This window comes from Hoplias malabaricus, chromosome 14 (assembly GCF_029633855.1).
Source record: "Hoplias malabaricus isolate fHopMal1 chromosome 14, fHopMal1.hap1, whole genome shotgun sequence".
NCBI classification, from domain to species: domain Eukaryota; kingdom Metazoa; phylum Chordata; class Actinopteri; order Characiformes; family Erythrinidae; genus Hoplias; species Hoplias malabaricus.
Genome location: NC_089813.1, coordinates 25,620,385 through 25,637,630, shown reverse-complemented (window position 1 = coordinate 25,637,630; position 17,246 = coordinate 25,620,385). Strand labels below are relative to the sequence as shown.

Here is a 17,246-nt window from a genome sequence, read left to right as displayed (position 1 = left end):
ATAGGCATCCACTTTAACTGTTTTCTTTGCTTCATTCCACTGCATTGGCTCTGCTCCACCCATGAGTGTTTCTCTGGTATAATGGCAATGAAGTAAAGAATCTGCTGTGAAGACCTAGCATTTCCTTGTGAATTCTACAGTGGCAACAAAATTTTGATTTCTTGTGGACTTGTGAGATTTCTGTCTCTTTTAATGCCATTCAGACCTGGTCCAGATGGTATTCTCATATATGATTAAAATAAATTTAGGGATAAATCTGCTCCTTTCTTTTGGCTGTTCACAAACAAACAAACAAACAAATAAATAAACAAATAAAATACCTGCTGTATGAAGCTCTTCTTCCAAACTTAACAGAAGCAGGTATATCTATTCTTTTGAAAAACCACAAAGATCCTTCATGTGGCTCATCCAGATATTTATCGTTTTTTAAACATGACAATTATTGCTAAAGCTTCCCTGTTGTTTTTTGAATAAAGTACATTCAACTTCAGTTCCTGAAATGTCATATTGAATGCAGGGAAAGTGTTTTATCATGTTGAGTGGGACTGCCTCATTGAGGTTTTACACATTTGCATAAGGGGACAAATTTATTCCTTGGACAATGTTGTCAAATACCTCCCCCAAAACTAATGTTCTGGTGTCAGTTCTGATTATTTTCCTTTGTGTGGGATCAGACAGGGCTGCCCCTTGTGTCCTTTACTGTTCGCCCTTGCTATTGAAACTCAGGCAATTGTGTTGAAATCACTTGTATGTTTGCAGTCAATCTCTAGTTCTGATTTTGAACTAAAACTACAACTGGACACTGATGACTTATCTGACTAATCCAGTGAGTACCCTTCTTGTCATTCTGTCATTTCTGATGATATTTTACTAGTTTGCAGGTCAAAAAATGAATTTCCAGAAAAGTAAATGGAATCCAGTGAAGTTCTTTTATCTGTTATTCTGTTTCAATATGTCCAAAATGGGTCCAAATACTTAGGAAATGTTGTATCTTGTAATTAGTCCTCTCTTTGACACTAATTTTAGAATAACTAATAGTGTCAGTTATTTTTGTGACCTTTGCCAATATATGTATTATAGTTTTGAATCAGATTTTAACAGATTTTATTCAGCCTTCTTTACATTTGTATTAATATTCCCAAGGTACGCATTTTGCTTTTTCTTATTCCTGATTACGTCAATGGTCCTACTGGACACCCATGTGATAATATTTTGTCTCTCTGCACTTTCCAAGATTCACTTATATCCCAGATTATTTCCAAATTAATTTAGTTATTCAGTTAGATAAACATGATAGGTAACACCAGCTGGGTATATAGCTTTTTCAGATCAACAGTAGGACAAATGCAATGCCATGGTACGTACAATGTACTATGGCTAAAATTTGATACGATTTTATGCTCCTTTTATAACTTTTATTCAGCTCTTTTTAGTGTAATGCTTCAAAGCCATGTAGATTCCTTTCTATAAAGTTTTCATTTTTCATTTGTCCCTGTCCCAACTTTTTTGGTGTGTGTTGCAGGTGTCTGGTTCTACTTTTTTATTTTTACAAAATACAATTAAGCATCTTTTAGAAAACAATCATTGCAAATCATGTTTTACATGTTTGTCATTTAAATAAAAGTTCAATATTATTAACAAATCTAAACTTTGTAAAATGTCCCAGTTGTTCAGGAAATGGGGTTTATACTGCATTGGCACTGTAGAAAGAAAAAATTTCCATATACTCTGAGGAAACCAGTGTTGGATTTAAATCATACAGTATATAACTAATTACTGAAAAAGGACCTATATTTAATTGGCAGTATGGAATGAATAGATACAAACTGGATTCCAAAAAAGTTGGGACACTAAACAAATTGTGAATAAAAACTGAATGCAATGATGTGGAGATGGCAAATGTCAATATTTTATTCGTAATAGAACATAGATGACAGATCAAAAGTTTAATCTGAGTAAATGTAACATTTTAAAACAAAAATGTGTTGATTCAAAATTTCACAGTGTCAACAAATCCCCAAAAAGTTGGGACAAGTAGCAATAAGTGGCTGGAAAAAGGAAATTGAGCATATAACGAACAGCTGGAAGACCAATTAACACTTATTAGGCCAATTGATAAACATGATTGGGTATAAAAAGAGCTTCTCATAGTGTCAGTGTCTCTCTGAAGCCAAGATGGTAAGAGGATCACCAATTTCACCATTGTTGTGCAGAAAGATAATGCAGCGATACCAGAATGGTGTTACCCAGCGTAAAATAACAAAGACTTATTAAGTTATCATCATCAACCGTGTATAACATCATCTAAAGATTCAGAGAATCTGGAACAATTGCTGTGCGTAAGGGTCAAGGCTCTACTGGATGCTCGTGATCTCCTGGCCCTTAAACGTCACTGCACCTCAAACAGGAATGCCACTGTCAAGGAAATAACAGAATGGGCTCAGGAATACTTCCAGAAAGCATTGTCAGTGAACACAATCCACCGTGCCATCCACCGTTGCCAGCTGAAACTCTACAGTGCAAAGAGGAAGCCATTTCTAAGCAAGCTCCACAAGCTCAGACGTTTGCACTGGACCAGGGGTCTTTTAAAATGGAGTGTGGCAAAATGGAAGACTGTTCTGTGGTCAGATGAGTCACGATTTGAAGTTCTTTATGGAACACTGGGACGCCATGTCATCCGGACCAGAGAGGACAAGGATAACCCAAGTTGTTATCAACGCTCTGTTCAGAAGCCTGCATCACTGATGGTATGGGGTTACATGAGTGCTTGTGGCATGGGCAGAGAACTATGTTCAGGTTCTAGAAACAACATATGCTCCCATCTAGACGTCATCTCTTTCAGGGAAGACTGCATTTTTCAACAAGATAATGCCAGACCACATTCTGCAGCCATCACAACATCATGGCTAAGTAGGAGAAGGATCCGGGTACTGAAATGGCCAGCCTGCAGTCCAGATCTTTCACCTATAGAGAACATTTGGCGCATCATAAAGAGGAAGGTGCGACAAAGAAGGCCCAAGACGACTGAACAGTTAGAGGCCTGTATTAGACATGAATGGGAGAGCATTCCCATTTCTAAACTTGAGAAACTGGTCTCCTCTGTCCCCAGACATCTGTTGAGTGTTGTAAGAAGAGGGGATGCCACACAGTGGTAAAAAATGGCCTTGTCCCAACTTTTTTGGGATTTGCTGACGCCATGAAATTTTCAAACAACATATTTTTCCCTTAAAATGATGCATTCTCTCAGTTTAAACTTCTGATCTGTGATTTGTGTTCTATTATGTATATAATATTAGATGTTGGCACCTCCACATCATTGCATTCAGATTTTATTCACAATTTTAGTGTCCCAACTTTTTTGGAATCCAGTTTGTATATTTTCGAAATAAATATTGCATTAACACCTACAATTACTGACTTCCTGCAATCTCACACATGCTGTGAATGTACTATGTGGATCCAAACAGCACCAAAAACTTTTCCCTGAAGTGTAATCTTTTTGAAGTATGTGCAGAAATACCTATGAAATCAGGAGACAGGCAATAATTGCATTTACATGAATACAGTGACTTTATCAGGACTCAATGTCCTCTAGTGTGACAGCAGCAAAATTAAGTCTACCTGAAGGTAATGCACCCCATTAGCGCAGCTCATAATTAACACTCGTCATCATTTATCTTTGTTCATAATTATCATAATAGAAACATTATCCATTGTAAACACGATTCACAGCTTGTCACATGTTTAAAAATGGTCTCATTCTTTGTCAGAAACTGACAGAGGGTCACTCTCATTTTTATGGTACAATGTCAAGGGAAACAAAAGTCGACATTCATTTTGAGAAAACAAGGTCCTTGAACACTTCACAAGAATGAGAATCACATCATAATATTAACAAAGGCACAGTGTCTTTGATGAAAAGAGCTGAATAGCAAATACTTAAAATCAATTCTTAACAGTGTCAAAGTGAGTGAGTTTGTTACAAGCCAGTTTCTTAGGATACATATTGTAAAGCACCTCTTTGTGAAACAGTTCCTAATTGTCGAATAGATTGTGTTTTTCCTGAAAATATCACAGGGCTAAAATGTCCCCAAATGATAAGGGTCCCTTAGCAATTTTCAACTCAGTATTATGTTTGTTTGTTTTTTTTGTAGCTCTCAACAGATTCCTGGCAGAATTTTGATTTTATATTTGACCATTCATGATAAAATTGGAAACTGGGTCTAATTTTTAGAAGATTTCAAAGAAAATAGTTTGGAGTTGGGGTTTGTAAATACATAATAAATTGATTGATGATATTGCCTAAATGTTTGCCTGTTTTACTACTTAATGTAACAAAAGGCCCTGAGTCAGTTAGGGTGCACATTAGTGAGCTATTATAGCTATTCATAGAGAAATCCAAGAATGCAGGACAAAACAGTAGTAATCCTGTATATTTAAATATTTCAAAAAACATTGTTGTTGTATAATACAGTATGATGCAGTAAAAATACATTAGTTTACTAGAGAAATTGCTGCAAGCATATTCTTGCAATTTAAGGATATTTTTAGCATAACATTAGAGTGATAGCAGACTCTTTGTGAGGAGAAAGCCTTGAGAGGAAGTCCATTCACACTTCACTAAACATGCTGTAAAGCACAGAGGTGCAGGCCTCAAGGTGTGGGGCTGTTTTACAACGGAGCTGGTAAGCTTCTGTTAATTAATGGGATCGTGAACTTTTGGATGAAAAACGAATGCAAAAATCTGCAAATAAACTCTTCAAAATATAATGGTCTTAATGGGCTATTCAAATAAATACCATGTGGTTTGATATTTGGTTAGTTTAATTTGCAAGATATATGCATACATTATGTCCGATATATTTTACCATATACTAGTGCTGTCAGTGTGGTCACACCGTTAAAGAAGAAAACAGGCTTCATGCCCTAGTGTCTTTAGAGGAAATAGCACTATGCATTTGCTTCTACGCAAAAGCACTATATGTTTAAATGTTTTTGGACAATCTATATAATTAACTAAATCAGCTACTTTGAGAGGCACCCATTGTAGACACATCTTGCATAAAATTTTGAAATACAGTGGGGTAGTCAGAAGTAGCTTAACATAAATTCTAAAAGTGTTAGAGGAATATAAAACCCACCAGCTTTAGCATGTGGTGCAGGGGAATTGTGTTCCTCTTAATGATGGAGTACCATTCAGTACATTTTTGATGAGCTGGAGAGGATTTGTGATTCAAAATTAATCATCCGACATCATTAACTGACCTCCCTAATGCTCTTGTGGCAGAATACAATCACATTCTCACAGAAACATTCCAACACACACTCTAAAACCTTTTAAAAAGGTTCTTGTACTAATATGCTAGATGTTTTAAGATTGGTATTTTAATTTGCATTTTATACTTAAATACTGTTTCACTTGGATATTCATAATATACATTGTCAGTCTTTTGCTCAACACTTTGAGTTGTAAGGGCTCTAATTTTGAATTCGACACAGTTTAAAAACCCTTAAACCAGTCTAAGCCAGGAGTTAGGCAGCAGGAGAGCTGCAGAGAAATGAGGTTTCAGCAGAACACAAGGTTTTGGAGACTGCAATATTTTTCAAGCAGTCGTTTACCTCCTGTGGATCTGTAGATTTTCAATTTTAAGTAAAGACAGCATTGACATTGCTTAAAACATCCAAGGTTACAAAACCATTTGAAACCTGCTGGCTCCATGATGCTTTTCTAACCAATATGTCCTCTCCTGAGGAGTGCTGAGGAGCCCTGTGGTTAGAATGAGCTTCTCACCACAATAATAGGGTGGCTTTCCACAAGGGTTTGAGAAAAATACATGAGGCATGCATAAGAATTCCCTTTTACTGTGAGCATATCAGCAAGTGAGGCAGCTTCCAAAACAAAGCAAGGTGCTAGTAGACGCATTAATACTATAGACGATTTAGAGCTTGTGTAAAGTATAACAGTGCATTTCAACTTCAAGATAAGAGGAAAATAAATATAAAATTGAATTTACAGTGTTATTTTTCAGAAATAGCATGAAGTCCACAACTGCTGGAACAGCTGTCCCATTTATTCACTGATTCTGAAACAGGAGGAACGTTGAAAGGCCAAATTAATAATTATTCATCGTCCCGCTTATACATTTCAGGGGAATTTGTTGTGTATGCCCATCCACATTTTACCCAACTTCATTTAACTAAATGAATTAATTTTGAAAAATGAATGAAGTTCTGTAATCCTAATGCATACAATTTATGTATAGCCTATAGATCAGCCGCTAAGCTAGCTGTGAGTATTTGTTGAGTTTGCAAAGAATTTCCAGTGATTTTATGTGATAACACCAATATTTCATTCTGTGAAATACAGTGAGAGAAAATGAAGCTGACAGATAAGTCTCCCGAACACTACAATACATGAAAAATAACAGTAATAGCCAGGTTTATGCTATAAACACTGACTGCTGAATTTGCTATATTGTGAAATACATCAATAAATACTTACAGTTCTGAATCAACACAGGGATGAACACCAACATCCACAGAATAATGATTCATCTAACACCAAGAATGAGATTTTCTGTGATCTTCTATATTTAATAAAAAATGTAAGCTATAAATGTGCATTTCAAGATGATACTCATTGTCAATCCAGTGTTGACACTGAGGTGATCAAATAAGGTGCATGCTCTGCTGCAGAATATTACTTATATTATACCAGAAAGCCACTTTAACAGTTTCGTTTGTATGCAGTCATTGCTTGGTAAATAATAAAACAAAGGGGCTTGGTCTGAAATGTGGCAGGCTTTGGATTAGCATTTGGACGTGTTTGCACACTGGAAGGACCTTAAAATGTTGTAAAGCATGAAAACTGATGAAGATGTTGCTATATTCCTGCTCCATAAGTGGGTAATATTGATTTTTTTTAACCTATTACTTAAAGTGGAACTGACTTCAAATTTAGGAGACTGCTTACTGCATGAAAGTAAACAAAGACAGAAAGTGCTACAAAACTAAAGTTACAAATTACTTTATTTTCTGTGGTACTTCAAACAGTGACACTATCTGTTGCACTAATGTGCCATCCTGGCCAGCCCTTCAAATCTTTTAACATTGACGCTAACAAAACACATGCACAGTTCAACATGCTTAGAAAACTGCCCAGTTCTATTATATTAGCTAACAAATGTATGCATTAAATAGCTTTTGAGTGATATGGGAAAGGGACATCCTACTCACCCAATGAGAGTGAGACCAGCTTTACTGTCTTGAGCTCCCATCTACTGGGGTACAGACTTGTGGATTGATCTCCCAATGTTGATCCACTCGAGAGGTGACCAGCCAACACACTCATGAAGTCCATATAGGCCAGCTGAGTACCAACAAGTTCAGTACACAGGTGAAATGTTTGTGCCACACTGGAATGCCCTCCAGGGTCAGTGAAGGGACCAGGATGGGTCAACATATGGTCAATATGGGTAACCCACCGAAAAAAACACAAAATGTCTTTAAATTTAGACAACCCAATGAGCGCATCTGCACTCTGTAAGAAGTTAATTACAGAACTGGCCAACTACAGTATATGCTGATTTTCCATTGTATGGTACTTGGATGGTTCCTGGTTGGGTTTTCATTATAAACTGAAAAAACAACCCGGCACCGAACCACCACCCCCGAAATGCAGCCAGTGATGTTGAAAAACACAGTCTCCATCAGAACTACATGGGTTGTTATTTTTTGGGACTAAACATAGCTCCGCATGCCCAGCTTAATGTATTTTTCAGTTTCTTGTTGCCCCATGTGGCCCTCACAGGAAGTGAACCGGGACTGAGAAAGTACCTGGTTCCAGGTACCAGATTTGCCCAATAGAAAAGCAAAAGATCTGACTGTAGCTGAGTCCAGATCGTGGTTCGAGTTAGATGAACAGGGACTAAAACATGACCTGTAAATCTTGCAGAGTGAAAACACATATACTTATCTGTATGAACCACAGTCATTGGTCTGAATTGATACGCAGCTAAGCCACAACAAAACATCATGTGAATACACGATGAGTAAACAACTTTTATCATTACTGCTGCCTTCATTGTGGTTTCCAAAGCCCAACGTTCTTATTAGAGACAGTGATTAGCGACTTCACCTGCCTGATTCTGACGACTGGTAGTGGAAAACGAACCAGGAACCAGTTACCAAAAATGTGCAGAGCCCAGTAGTCGAGTTAGCAGTGGAAAAGTGCTATGCAATATTTTGATCTAGGCTTGGTTTTCAGTAGTAGCCCATGTACCACCTGAACTTGAACCCAGCCTATGTTCAACCCATGAGGGCCCCTTAAATTTGTGTTAGGGCATGGTTTGTTATCAAGAGTAAAAATATGACATTCAGAATTTTGGAGCCTCAATTTAGTATGTTGTCCAAAATGTTATACTGAAGTAATCAATAATTGAGCATTAAAATATGCAGGAATGGGTTTGGATACTACTACTACTGAATCTAAAATGAGAAATGTTGCTGCTGTGTTCATGGGAGCAGTGCTAATCCTCACGTCCTCAGGTTGTTACGACAGAACTCCTTTGAAACAGCTCCAGAAACTTTATAAAATCACCCCCTCCCTTCCTCCCTCCCTACAGAAGCGCACACATCTCTCCACACTAAGAGGACACACTTGATCTGGACTGCACTCTCCTTAAATGCTCGTTTCTATATCTTCCCAATGCGACTTCTACACGGTTGCGGCCATTTTGGAGACTGGCGCGTCCTTTCCTATCATTTAAGAGTCACAGAGTGCACCAGTGCGTAAGGTTTGAAGTTGAATTTACAAAGTACTGTAAAAATGAGGGAGTTTGTGCTAGGAGTCGCGCTATTGTTGTTTTGGGTTTCTCTGGGCTCGGTGCTCAGAGCTGTGCACTCGGAGCCCAGTGCGCTGCGCCCGAGTATGAGCTGGTCGAATCACGGCCGCTTTTACCGTCTGCTCAGCCGCGGGGCGCAGTACATTCCCCCGGGACGCAGGAGAGATTCAGGGTCCCGCGGACATGTGGTGGTCGTTAGCGGCCACAACGAAACCGCGCCGCCATCCGAGCCACGTCCAGCAACTTCAGGTGCAGCACCAACAAACCAGGCGCCCACCTCCGACGCGAACGCTGCGCGCGGGGACGCGATGGCGGCGGACGATCCAGACGACCCTTACAAGTCCCTGCGAAACAGTCTGTACTACAACCCGTACTACAACTACGGCTACAACCACTACGACTCCTACTACACCCCGCGCTACCGGAGCAGACACAGGTCTAACGGCTACAGCTCGCGCCAGGTACAGCACGGTAAGATCTGCGCACTGATTCGCACTCGTGCGTAAAAAGGCCATGGGAATACCCGGATATTCTGCTGATGGCGCGCGCTCGATTATTGTTGATTTTTGAAAATTTTGATCATTGAAAGGAAGTTCCACTTCTAATACAGAAAACACTCTGAAATATAAAAACGTGTTATAAAGCTTGAATATGTTTTTGCTGAAATTATAGGTAATGTAACAGTGTCATCTGCCCAGGCTATATTTTACGATTATGTTCCTTTATATAAATTATATTGAGCACATTTAAATTAAGTAACTGCATTAAAATGTGCTTAAGTGTGTTCATGCCCAATGCCAAGAGAACATTGGGGTGCTTTGGTGTGGCATTTATGGTTCAGAACTATTTATCCAGCATCATTATCATTAGATTTTGAAAGGTAGAGACTGCAACTGGGGATAATGTCTTAACTGATACTCAGGGTTTCAGAAGAAACATTGGACAAGTCTGTCTACAAACTGTTCGCTATATAGTGTATATCTAGTTAAATCAAAACACCAAATAGACATGGAAAGTAACAAGTGCAAACGTCTAGAAAGACATGTAAGAGATGCATAAGAGGAAAAAGCACTTGGTCAAAAGGTTACTTGTAAAATAGCACTCCCTTGGCTTTAAAATGAGGGTGCAGTTAAAATTTGTCAATAATATCATCGCTGTCCAAAGAAAAACCTGTATCTCCAAAACAGTAACATTTTGAAGCATTTCTATTGGTCCAATCATCATGATATTTGAAGGACATCTGTGTTCAAATGAAAGAGCAAACTAAAACATTTACAAAATTTAAGATACATGTTTTCTTTCAGACAGTGACAATATTGAGCCACATGGATATTTGGAAAAACCTAAATCCTGAGATGTTGCATGTGTACATAAACCTTTATATGCATAAGGGTCTTGCAAACATGGACATGTTCAGCACTCATAAAGCTACTATGCAACTCAACAGGTTTGCCAGATCTGGTGCCAGACCTTCATTATGTGCAAATATCCACTTATGTACAGAGGGTTCCGATGTACAACCTGAGGTGTGCTGCCGAAGAGAACTGCTTGGCAAGGTCAGTGATGAATTTAGTCATCATATGCTGACCGCATGTAATTTAGATGTATGTTAATGGGCTTTCCTTTCAGATTTGTAGATGTTGAGCACTGTAAAATTGATGCATCTTGTCATGTTCATAAGACACATAAGTATGGGTATGTCTGCATACATATTTACTAATTTGTGTGTGACCTAATTATAGTAGTAGTATTAAGCATATGTAATTAAGTATTTTATAGACTTTATTATAGGCTTTATTAGAGATGTATGATTGCATTGTGACTGTAATAAGGCAGTGATAAACTGTGACACTGTGCATAGTTGATATAAGAATTAACAAATTCTGCTAATGGGGCGGCACGGTGGCGCAGCAGGTAGTGTCGCATTCACATTGCTCCAGGGGCTTGCAGGTTGTGGGTTCGATTCTCGCTCCAGGTGACTGTCTGTGAGAAGTTGGTGTGTTTTCCCTGTGTCCGCGTGGGTTTCCTCCTGGTGCTCCGGTTTCCTCCCACAGTCCAAAAATGCACGTTGGTAGGTGGATTGGTGACTCAAAAGTGTCCATAGGTGTGAATGTGTGTGTCTGTGTTGCCCTGTGAAGCAGTAGCGCATCCTTGCCGTGCAGGGTGTATTCCTGCCTTGTGCCCAATGATTCCAGGTAGACTCTGGACCCACCGCGACCCTGAACTGGATAAGCGGTTACAGATAATGAATGAAATTCTGCTAATTGTACAAACCTCATTTCTGGAAAGGTTTGAACATGTTATAAAATGCAGAAAAAAATGAGAATCTGAAATACGTTTTCTTGATTTATATACATTTCTACATTTATTGAACTGGCAGAAGGACAAAGATATTTCTAATGTTTTCACAGCCCAGTTTGAATGGACTTTTTAAATAAAAACAACAGTAGAATGTCCCCGCACCAGGTGACTGTTTGTGAGGAGTTTGTTGTGTTCTCCCAGTGTCCGTGCGGGTTTCCCCTGGGTGCTCCTGTTTCCTTCCACAGGCCAAAAACACACGTTGATAGGTGGATTGGCTACTCAAATCTGTCCATAGGTGTCAGTGTGTGAATGAATGTGTGAGTGTATGTCACCCTGCAAAGGACTGGCGTCCCCTTGCCTTGCACCCAGTCTCCCCCCTTAAGGCTCGGGACACACGCCAACCCTAAACTGGATAAGCAGTTACAGACAATGAATAAATGAAAATAGATTGTAAAATGTGATGTCTGTAACACCCTCCAAAATGGGAGCTCATGTTACTTCTAACTGGATGTTAATTAATGGAATTAAAAGTACTATAACTCATGTACCGTTTTATTCTTCATGAACCTCTGTGTGGGATATGAATGGATTTCTGTTCCTGTCAATAATAAACATATAGTATCATGGCATTGCCATTTTAACTCATGAGATCTGTGTAAAAGGTCATTTTATCTGCCAACAGTTCAGCAGTTTATGCAAGGGACTATGACACCCGGGTGCTGCTTAGATTCCCACAGCGTGTGAAGAATCAGGGAACAGCTGACTTTCTACCTAGCAGACCACGGCATGCCTGGGAATGGCACAGCTGTCACCAGTGAGTAATTATGGTGTCCCAATTACACGTTTGCTGGTGCATAACTATCACTTTTGAAACAGCAAGAATAATTTCACTATTGTAATGAGTGGAATTAGACAGAATGCATGGGAAAATGAGTTTTATTAGCGGTAAACCAAGAATCACAACTCCAAAGCAGTCGTAACACAGGCAGAATGGCACCAAGGCCTCCCAAAAAAGAAAAACAAGAACCAAGATTTGGCAAAGATCAGAGCTAAATCAGAGGGGAGCTTTGTGTTGTCCTTTTAACACTGTTTTTCTCTGATTTTAGTCATTATCATTTACTGTTGTGGATTTTTTTTTTACATTTTATGGTTCAGATTTCCCATTATGCCATAAGACAAGATGTGGTATAACAAAATACTGTTAAATATCTTCTTCACTACAAATAATTAACAATATGTTAAAGTTCTGACCAGCATTTGCTCAGTAAAGTATCACAGTGAGATCACATTCTCTGGGCATGGACTGGCACTGTGTCCATGGTGTGTTCCTGCCTTGCGCCCAACGTTTCTGGATAAGTTCTGGATCCACCACAACCCTGATCAAGATGGTTACAGGCAATGTATAAATGAAAGATTGTAAAATCCCCTTTAATTACATGGCCTACAAGCATTAGGCAGTGCTCCAAGTTTCATTTTTGGCAGGTTTATTTATTTATTTATTTTTGAATAAACAGTACATTATGTTTTGCTTAATTTCCTCCTGTGAACATAACTTGAACTGGAAGTGGGCAGCACACTGCAGAAACATTTGATTTGTGATAATGCTATAGATTCATCACGAAATGAATGAGGTATTTTTCTGGTGTCACAGGTATTTGTTGGTGTTCTCCGATAATCTGTGACCTGGATCTAAAGGGTCTGGCTGGTCCTGTTATCAACAAAACATGTCATTTTCATATGTTCTTATATGTGTTATTTTTGAACTCCCAGTGAGACATAACAAATGTTTGTATTAATTTTGAAAGCATTCTTGTTTTGTCTGAAATCAAAGCAGCTATAAGACTATACATGAAAGGAAAGTGGCTGAAAGCATTTTCAAAGGTGCAGATGTTCAGCAGCACTATGCTGATCTATTCTTTTGAGAACATTTGTTAAAAATAATTGACAAATTATTGAACAGTCTGGCTGTGGTGGTAATAGTACTGTAATTATGCATCATTTGAGGAGCTTTCCTATCCTTACATCTTTAGGCATCCAAACAGCATCATATAATTTTTAAAGAATCATTGTAATTATCATATAACCATAATTACATTAATCATAGCAAACGACGGAATGTTTCAGCTGTTTTGGTTTCAAACAGATTGTGCACAACACTAGTGTGTGTGTGTATATATATTGTTATTACATAACTCGAATAATGGACAAATTACCCTTGATATAGTGTATCACACTGTGGCCCACACATTTTGTCTTGTAGTGCCAAACGTGCAATGATGGTGGTGGACAGAGTGTCCAAAAAAAAAAAAAAAAAGATTCAAAACTTAACATAAAAGTGGATTTTATAACATTGCATTATAGTTGTACATTTGCAAAATAGAGGAAATAATAAAACATATTTTTAAAATTAAAATAATCGTTTAAGATTAACTTAATCTTAACGTAACTTAATCAAAATTTCTTCAGGTCTACATAGACATAGACATAGACTACATAGGTATTGGAACACTGCTGTGAGGTTTTGATTTCACACATAAGCAATATAAGCCTGAAGTCTGTTACAGATATTGGATAACATGTTTTGGATCACCAAACTACTCCCACTCACCTCACAAGTACTGGATGGTGCTCCATCACTCTAGAGAATACACTTCCACTGCTCCACAGACCAAGGTTGCGGGATTTATAACCTTCTAGCTGGCAGCTGGTATTACTCATGGTGACCTTAGGTTTATGTTCAGCTGCTTCAGAGCATCCTGTCCCATTGGAAATGCATTACTATGTAGATTGCACAAATAGTGTACATGTAGTTATATATATATTATATATGCTTTTGTGAAAGTCATTCGTTTATTTTTACCTAGACACTACCACAGCATGGATCAGTTCTGCCACTATGATCTGCTAGATGCGACCACTCAGAGCAGAGTGGCTGAAGGCCACAAAGCTAGCTTCTGCTTGGAGGACACATCTTGTGACCCTGGCTACTATAGACGCTATGCCTGCACCTCCCACACTCAGGTATATATCATTTTCTCTGCATCGTCTTTGGTCTCACAATGCAGTGCAATAACAGCTCTGTAGGATGAAGGTCTGTGGTATGGATGTGTCAACCTGTCTCTTGGATGCCAAGTTTCTATACAAACATATTCTTAAAATGGACAGCCTTCTTCAATATAAAATAAGAGAACATACCCACTCAACATCTCAGTTATACAGTATATGGCCATAAGTTTGCAGACACCCCTATAATCAAGTAAATGATTAGGTAGTTCGTTGCCCACATCTACTTTTCTGGAAATGTGTAGATGTCAGCACATTTCAGTGAGGATCTGATGGCATTTAGCTACAAGTACATTAGTGTGGTCAGATACTGATTTGCTTGATTAGTTTTGAATCAAAAACCCACTCCCACTCATCCTAAAGATACTGAAAAGTGCTCACTCCAGAGAACTGTTTTACTGCTCGATTTCCCACTGCTGCGAGGATGTACACACCTCTAATAGATACTTGGCAACGTGCAAAAAGATTTTAGGCTCATGTGCAGCTGCTCCAGAGCATCCAATTTCATTTCATGGTTATCTATGGAGATTATACAAGCAGTGTTTGCACATCTGTGTCTACAAACCTACTAAGGTATAGTGTCATTTTGCTAATTGATCTGACTTTTCAATTTCCTTGACTTAATAGGGACTGAGCCCAGGGTGCTATGACACTTACAATGCAGACATTGACTGCCAGTGGATTGACATTACTGACGTCAGACCTGGAAAGTATATCCTCAAGGTTAGAAATCTCATAATTAAATACACCGTTATGTAGGCTGCTCTGTTCATTTGAAACTTATGTGTTCTTTTATGTGACTGCCTTTTAGATAACTGTAAATCCAGGCTTCCAGGTTCCAGAGTCAGACTTCAACAATAACGTTGTTCGCTGTGACATTGACTACACTGGCAATTATGTCCATACATCAGGGTGCACTATGTCTTCGTAAGTAAACACTGGTCTATTATGCATGTCTTTTCTTAAGTTTAAAGAATATTATTATTTTTTTAAACCTATTTATGCTGCACTCTGTAGGTTTTCCCTGTACTTAGACCATGAGACAAAATCTATTTGCCTGAATGTTACCTTTAGTAGATATTTCCAGTATGGGTCTCGATGAGACAGACATGAGTGAATGTGTTACCAGATCTCTTTTTTATGACATTTTATCATAAACAGAGGCAACACAAATGACAAAATCTTATTCCCTTGAAATGAGTGGATTGTGGAAATTTACAGCTTAATCTACATATACCTACATATACATCTACGCTTGTATAAGCGTTAAAGAAATGTTTATTAATGTTTCTGGTTCTAGTCAGATATTTTAGTCTTTACATTTGACATTTAGGGTATTTGACAGACTCATTTTCAGTGATAGTTTTTGGTACAAAACGAAGTGTCTTTCTTTTGTTCTTTTACACTTCAGAATGATTGTGCACAGTAATCAGACATAGGATATAGCTGCAACAGACAGAGACTGAAATATCCCTTTAAAGGTCTGTCATTGATTTCTTGTTAACTAACAGAGAGAGAAACGAAGCCAACGAGTGCCCTCTAGTGCATTCTGCTGGAAATTCACAAAAATGACATGACTGGGTGCAGAACTCTCTTCAGTACTCATAATACTTGGGAACAAATGCAATCACTGAGCTTTCGGCAACCAATTCTATTATAAAGTGTTTGCTTTTTCTGTTTTTCTTTAGATACTGATCATAGAGAATTGTCGTCAAATGTAAAATATTCAATACTTCACTCATTTCAATCATCGCTGGCCAGGAGGGGATCACTTAAGGGAAAGCCAAGCAGTGAAATTCCACCTAACAGTGATGACCACCTCAACTGTTTTATCCTCAGAAACTTTACATTCAAAACATTCCTAAAAGAAAGTGGTAGCCAAAAGTTAACAATGATTACCAAAGCACTTTCATTGTTTTACTGCATGAAAATAGCTAAGAAACTAAAATCAGTTTCTTATAGATGTTATTTAATAGCCTCTTATTGTAGGTTAAGTGAAAACAGATGTAAAAGATACATAAGCTTATTAGTGCTATTTGTCTCCATAAACTGCTTCTCCATTCAGAAATATATCTCTTAGAGCTATTTTTCTTTTCAAATAATAATATTTGAAAATTCTTCAGTAGGTTTGGCTTCATGTAATTTATAGACCATAGACAGATGATGTAAATGCCCCTTTGATATAGTTCTAAAGCAGTGTCGTGTTCTATTGTGTTCATGTACATTAACTTACATATATGCTTTATTTTATATTTCTAATGTTAAATGGTGCTATTTACATTATGAACCACTGTAGTTTAAAAGCCATATATTACTTGAATAAAGGCTATCAGTTAAGATCTCCCAGTTTCCTCTCTGCAAATCCTTCACAGCTGCATTATTAACAGCTTGTCTGAGCTCAGCCGGTCAGGATGTGATTGAGCAGGCAAGTGTTCAGTTATTTTGTTCATCCAAAATGGAAGGATGTTGTATGAATTCTTGCTTGGGTCATTCAATATGGATAAACACTTGTATGCAAACATTTGGTTGATTTGTTGATTTTCTTTTCTGCACATTTTAATAAACATTTGCTGAAAATAACATGGAAAAAGTGTACTGTCTAAAATTAATTGAACCCTTTATATTTAATACATTTTAATAAATTGAAATGTGCTTTAAAATCAGGTAATTCAGGTAAATATTTAATGTTATTTAACCAGTTTGACAAACGTGACACATTTTCATAAACGAATTAATTCTACCCTCAAATATAATGATAATACTATGATGTTTAACTTCATAATTGTCATTTCATATACAGTGTGCTAGATTCTAGCATCACTTTGAAAAAGTTTGTGCTACTGTGTAATTATTTTATACCATTCTGAAATGCGAGAGAGCGTTTTGTAAAGATATCCGCTAGGGTGCAGCACTAAACAATGACATGAACGAACATAAACAGGCATTATAAAAAAAATTATTTTCATAGCTCGTGAAATTCACAAAAATGTAGACGCAGTAGCATTGAAGTAGTTGAATTCTGTTTGTTGTATATGAAAG

The 17,246-nt window shown here is 37.8% G+C and overlaps 1 protein-coding gene across 2 annotated transcripts; it reads left to right on the top strand.

The window, feature by feature from the left end:
- Positions 1 to 8,827: 8,827 nt before the first annotated feature.
- Positions 8,828 to 16,262, top strand: LOC136666163 (protein-lysine 6-oxidase-like). Of its 2 annotated transcripts, XM_066644213.1 has the most exons (7): positions 8,928 to 9,314; positions 10,291 to 10,399; positions 11,827 to 11,958; positions 14,009 to 14,165; positions 14,835 to 14,930; positions 15,019 to 15,134; positions 15,896 to 16,262. In XM_066644213.1, the coding sequence occupies exons 1-7, from the start codon at positions 8,930 to 8,932 to the stop codon at positions 15,900 to 15,902; spliced, it is 1,002 nt and encodes a 333-aa protein (XP_066500310.1). In that variant the 5' UTR covers positions 8,928 to 8,929; the 3' UTR covers positions 15,903 to 16,262. The 2 variants fall into 2 exon arrangements, with proteins under 2 accessions (XP_066500309.1, XP_066500310.1); XM_066644212.1 differs by lacking the exon at positions 15,896 to 16,262 and having other exon boundaries at positions 8,828 to 9,314; positions 15,019 to 15,138.
- Positions 16,263 to 17,246: the final 984 nt, after the last annotated feature.

What these genes read in the sequence shown, in the direction of transcription:
- LOC136666163 (XM_066644212.1), top strand. Translation starts at nt 8,828, where the DNA reads ATGAGGGAGTTTGTGCTAGGAGTCGCGCTATTGTTGTTTTGGGTTTCT. An exon ending in GAATGGCACAGCTGTCACCA is followed by an intron (nt 11,959 to 14,008) that starts GTGAGTAATTAT and finishes ATTTTTACCTAG; the next exon opens with ACACTACCACAGCATGGATC. An exon ending in CCTGCACCTCCCACACTCAG is followed by an intron (nt 14,166 to 14,834) that starts GTATATATCATT and finishes TTGACTTAATAG; the next exon opens with GGACTGAGCCCAGGGTGCTA.